We start from the raw sequence: 5,332 nt of genomic DNA, 5'->3' as shown, positions 1-5,332 counted from the left end.
TGTACATCTATTATGCATCAGTAAAAAATACAATATTGCATACTTGAAATTTGCTAAGAGATCTTAAGTGCTCCCACCATACAAAAAAAAAAAAAAAAAAAAAGGAAACAGGACAGTAAACTAGGTGAGGTGATATGTTAATGAGCTTTATTGCAGAGATCATTTTGCAGTGTACAGGTATATCAAAGCACCAAGTTGTATACTTTCAATATATATAATTCCTACATTTCAATTATACCTCAATCAAGCTAGAAAAAAAAGTTGAGACAAACTGAAAAAAAATGCTCGCAACTCATTTATAGCTCAAGGGATAATTTCCTTAATATATAGAAATTTCCAACAAAACAGTAAGCAAAACACTGACAACCCAATTAAAAAAAAATGTGGATAAAAAGCGCACACGTTGGAAATAGTTCAGTGGTTCCCCAGAAAGTTAAACATAGAATCACCAGATGATACAGCAATTCCACTCCTGGGTATATACCCCAAAAATTTGAAAAAGGGACTCAAACCAGTACACTACACACATGTTCATAGCAGCATTATTTGCACTAGCCAAAAAGTGGAAGCAGCCCAAATGCCCATCAATGGTGAATGGATAAACAAAACCCGGTATACACATATAATAAAATCTTCTTCAGCCATAAACTGGAATGAAGCACTGACTCGTGCTACATCTTGGATAAACCTTCAAAACATTCTGCTAAGTAAAAGAATCTGGATACAGGGGAAAAATCATATGATTCTATTTACATGAAACACGCAGAATAGGTAAATCCATAGTATGGAATGCAGATTGGTGACTGCCAGGGACGGGGTGGGGGGGGGTGAGGGAGGCGGAGAAATGAGGACTGACTGCTAATGAATATGGAATTTCCTTTTGAAGTGGTGAAAATGCTTTGGAACTAAATAGAGGTGGTGGTTGCACAACACCGTGGATGGACTAAATGCCACCGAACTGTCCACTTTGAAAGCGCTAATTTTATGTCATGTGAATTTCACCTCAATTTAAAAAGAAGAGTGTATATACATGGTTTTGCAGAAAAGAAAATACAGTCCGGGTGGTGGCTCATAACTGTAATTCCAGCACTTTGGGAGGCTGAAGCAGGGGGATCACTTGAGGCCAGGAGTGCAAGACCAGCCTGGGCAACATAGCAAGATCCCATCTCTACAAAAAAATACAATGTATGTTGTTTATAAAGCATCCAGTCTGAGGTATTCTGTTATAGCAGCTGGAAAGGACTAAGACACTATCTTCTCTTAGTGTGGTTACAACTAATGAACTAAAACTGATACATTATTAATTAGAGTATACAGTTTATTGATATTTCCTTGGTTTTTATCTAATGTCCTTTTTCTGACCCAGGATCCCACATGACATTTGGCCATCACGGCTCCTTAGGTGCCTCTGGGCGGTGACAGTTTCTCAAACTTGCCTTGTTTTCGATGATCTGGATGGCTTTAAGGAAGATGGTAGGTTATCTGCATCTTTTGCTTTGAGAGACAGCCACCCAGGTAAGCTGTTTTCTGTCCTGGCAGGCAGATAAACCAAGGATAAAATGGGGAAAAAAATTATAGAAAAACAGAAGCAAAAAAAAAAAAAAAAACACAAAAAACACACAACCAACCTAAACCAGGAGCTATGCTCCGGGGTGCACCCACTGAATGCCAAAGAAGGTCTCGTCGGCATTTTGTGAGGGCAGCAGTGGCAGACTGAGGTTGGCGCAGAGGGTGTCCCCGGGGGCCAGAGGCGTCAGGCGCTGGGAGGAGACGGTGCAGTCTTGGTTGAAGGGGAGGCGCATCAGGCTGTAGGTGGTGGAGGCGCAGATGCCCACGGCTAGGGTGGCATTGCGGGGCACGGTGGTGTGCCTGGAGGGACAGTTGGCCAATGTCACCTGGATGTGCAGCCTGTAGATGCCCTTGCGGTGGACACGCAGCTGCCCGTCGTCCAGCTCCGCTCCGTGCAAGAAGGTGCGGCCCAGGGCTGGGCCCCCCTGCCAGTACAGCCTGGGGTCCTGCCGAGGTCCTGGGGGCACAGGGTTCGGGGATGGGAGGATGGAGGTTTTGGGAAACTGAGGAACCCTCTGGTCATAGAGAGAGTGGGGTCTAGGGATAGGGCGTTGGATGAAAGGATAGAGAGATAGAAATTTAAAGGGAGGGAGAAAGGGACAAGGACAGAGAGAGGGGGAGGGGCAAGGACATACAGAGAGAGAGAGGAAAAAGAGAGACAGACGCAGAGACAAAGTGTGTGTGTGTGTGTGTGTGTAGTGAATTCTTACAATGCTGTCTCGCCTGGCATCCGATTTGAATATGTTTAGTTTTTTCACACCAGAATTAGGGCTGAGTGTGTGACAGTTTCCAATTCTCTGTCCCCTCCCAGTTCCTCAATGTTATCGATCCCGTGCACCTGCTTTATGCAGCCACCCCCTGGCCCCCTTGGTGCAGCCTTGTTGACTCCTCCCTGCTCACCCCATACCCTGCTCAGATTGTGTCAATTTCCCTCACAGTGACCACTCTCAGTTTCAGAACGCCTCCAGCCTCTACCCCTAACAATTACAATTCCCCACAGCAGGGAAACCTGCTTGGGGGATGCCTTGAACCCTAATAAAGGCTTTGGCTCATGCATCCCTTCCATGCTCTCTCTTGCCCCCCACCCACTGGTTGACACGTGTGTGTGTGTCCCAGCGGGCTCCCCGCTTCCTGCTGGCCCCCCTCTCTCTGCCCCTCCTTCTCTCTCTCTCCCCTTCCCTTTCTGTCTCCATCTCTCCCCGCCCCCAGCTCGAGACCCCGGTTACCTGTGTGGTTCAGCTGGAGCTCAGCTATGTCCCACTGGAAGAAAAGACCAGAAAACAGAGCAAGGACTTAAACACGGAGGTTTTAAGTGCTCCCCCCAAGTCAGGGACGGGGTGGGGGTCTGTGTCTCTCTTCTCCGTTCACCCTCCTACTCAGCCCTCATCCCATTCCCGGATTTGCGATTAAAAAGAAAAAGAAAAAAAGGTTTCTTAAAGGGGAAGTTAGGTTTGAACCAGCGGGGGAGAGTCAAAGACTAGACATTCAGAAGAACTTCCTAGTTTTCCTGGACATCACCCGGAGCGAGCGAACCGCAGGCCCCGGAGCAGCCTCCCAGCCCGCTGGGCCTCCGCAGGGACTCCCAGCCCAGCCAGCGCGTCCTGTCCCAGGAAGCCCCCGCTCCCCGCGTTGTGAAGCCCCCGGCAGCCTCTGAGTCACCCCGCCCGGGAAACACCGGAGAGTCATCTTCCAGGGCCACGTCGGATGCACCTTTTCCCACCCCGGGATGCCCCGTTCCCTCCCGGGGCGTCCTGGCCCGGCCTGGCCTCCCTGCGAGGGTCTCTCTGCGCCAGCAGGTCGTCGCCCTGGCTTTTATTTTTTTTCATTTTTCTTTTCTTTTTTTAAGAGGCAGGATCTCTCTCTGTCGCCCAGGTTTGAGTGCAGTGGGGCGATCGTAGCTCACTGCAGCCTCCAACTCCTGGGCTCCAGCGATCCTCCTGCCGAGCCTTCCTTCCAGCCTCCCGAGTAGCTGGGACTACAGGTGCCACCACCACGACTGGCTAATTTATTTTCTTTTTCCTTCCTTCCCTTCCTCTCTCTCTCCTTTTTAAACCCATCTGATTCTGATGCTGTCAGTCTGCGCTCTAGCGCACCGCCCCCCGCCTGTCTCCGCGCCTCTGCCGGGTTCCCCAGCCCGGAGGTCCCCAGGCTGGGCGAGCAGGTGGCAGGTGTGCACCCCACCTGCCCATCCCTCCTTCTCGACTCACCCCAGGTGGCTCGAGCTGCTGCTGCTGCTGCTGCTGCTGCCGGCGCGCTGGGAGGACCAGGTAGCCGACCAAGCAGAGCATCATAACAAAAAGCAGGCTAAAAACAGCCTTCGTGCCGCAAGGCCAGGGCAGGCGGCGCACCGGGCACCCGGAGCCGTCCTCGGGCATCGCTGGCGGCTCCAGCCGGTGCAGGCGGGGTCGGGACACGAAGGGCTGCCCAGAAGGGGGAAAGAAACTTCACCCTCTGAGAATGCGCTTCAGCATCTGCTGGCTTAAACCTGCGGGGCACCAGCCTGCCCTTCTTTGGGGATGTCCGGCCGGGGGCGGGGAGGGATTCCGGTGGCTCTCCGAGCAGGGAAATCCCCTCCCGCTAGGTCCCGGGCTGGGGCAGGGCAGCTGCGGGGTGGGCTCGGGAGGTGCCTGCCCCACCCTGCCGCTCAGGCAGGGGACGTCCAGATCTTTCCATGTGTCTCCTCCCCTCCCCTTCCTGGTGCAGGTTCATGCATTCATTCATTCGTTCAATCAACAAACCTTTATTGAGCATCTATTAGGGACTAGACAATGTGCTGCCGGGGACTAAGGATACAGCCAGCAGGCAGGAATTGGGCTCGCTCCCCAAATATCCACGTGTTCCTCTTCATGTCCCCAACCTCCCTGGCAGTCAGGTGGGGCCAGGCTACTGCCCTGCCCCAGGGCGTGATGCCAGATCACTGATGCAGCTGTCTCTTTAAAAACACCTCCCATAGTGCATCAGTTTTCTCCTCCCCTGCATTCTTGAACAGGCCTCCTATTCTAACTCTGTGTCCACACGGAAGCTCAGAAGGTGACCTCGTTTGGAAACAGGGCCTTTGCATATGTCATTAGGTTACCATGAGGTCGTGTTGCAGGAGGGTGGGCCCTACATCAGGTGGGCTGAGGCTGGGGGCCTAACAAGGAGATGGAAGGAAACAGGAGAGATTTCAGAGCTTGAGCCAACAATATTTGCAGGGCCAAGGAGTGGACAGGTCAAAGAAGGAAGTCACGTAAGTCCAGGATCCTTGGGACCCAGGTAATCAGCATACACTCCCTGAAGTCCCCACTACTAAAGGAATTTGTTTCACTGAAGCCCCTAAATTCCAGGTCTAGGGAAATGAAGTGGGTGGTGCTGTGGTTAATATTTCGACTGTCCATAGCTGCCGTCTGCCAGCTTAATTCTCCCAGCAAGGAGCTTTTGGGGGGCAGGTGCCTGGGTTGCAATGGAGATTGGCATCCTGTACTTGAAGAACCTAGACTTGACCGCCTGACTCATCTGGTGACTTGAGCTGGGCTCTAATGGATTGCGCTCTAGTCTGTGTGGTTCTGCTGCAGGTTGGGGCATCTTTTTTGATTTTTGAGGAGGAGTGTTCAGAAGCCAGGACTTTCCCCTATCTGCGGACTCTACAGCTGAGGTTGTGGTTCAAGATGTCCCCTGCCCTTGCCAACTAACTTCCTACCTCTCTCATTATTTCTCTTCCTCTAAGTCAGGGGGGTTGGGAGCTCTGCGCAGGGCAGAAAGCTGAGGGGCGAGGTCCAGGGGG

The 5,332-nt window shown here is 51.7% G+C and overlaps 1 protein-coding gene across 1 annotated transcript; it reads right to left on the bottom strand.

Annotated features, from left to right (window-relative positions):
• Positions 1 to 1,640: 1,640 nt before the first annotated feature.
• Positions 1,641 to 3,944, bottom strand: CD70 (CD70 molecule). The gene is made up of 3 exons (XM_069491661.1): positions 3,777 to 3,944; positions 2,796 to 2,829; positions 1,641 to 2,026 (listed from the first exon to the last, which is right to left on the bottom strand). The coding sequence occupies exons 1-3, from the start codon at positions 3,942 to 3,944 to the stop codon at positions 1,641 to 1,643; spliced, it is 588 nt and encodes a 195-aa protein (XP_069347762.1).
• Positions 3,945 to 5,332: the final 1,388 nt, after the last annotated feature.

This window comes from Eulemur rufifrons, chromosome 2, assembly GCF_041146395.1.
Source record: "Eulemur rufifrons isolate Redbay chromosome 2, OSU_ERuf_1, whole genome shotgun sequence".
Classification (NCBI taxonomy): domain Eukaryota; kingdom Metazoa; phylum Chordata; class Mammalia; order Primates; family Lemuridae; genus Eulemur; species Eulemur rufifrons.
The sequence above is the reverse complement of the archived record's forward strand: the minus strand, read 5'-3'. Positions and strand labels throughout refer to the sequence as shown.

Coding starts and splice junctions, on each gene's coding strand:
- CD70 (XM_069491661.1), bottom strand. CDS start 3,944: ATGCCCGAGGACGGCTCCGGGTGCCCGGTGCGCCGCCTGCCCTGGCCT. Junction 2,830..3,776: donor AGCAGCTCGAGCCACCTGGG/GTGAGTCGAGAA, acceptor CTTTTCTTCCAG/TGGGACATAGCTGAGCTCCA. Junction 2,027..2,795: donor GCTCCAGCTGAACCACACAG/GTAACCGGGGTC, acceptor CTGTGCCCCCAG/GACCTCGGCAGGACCCCAGG.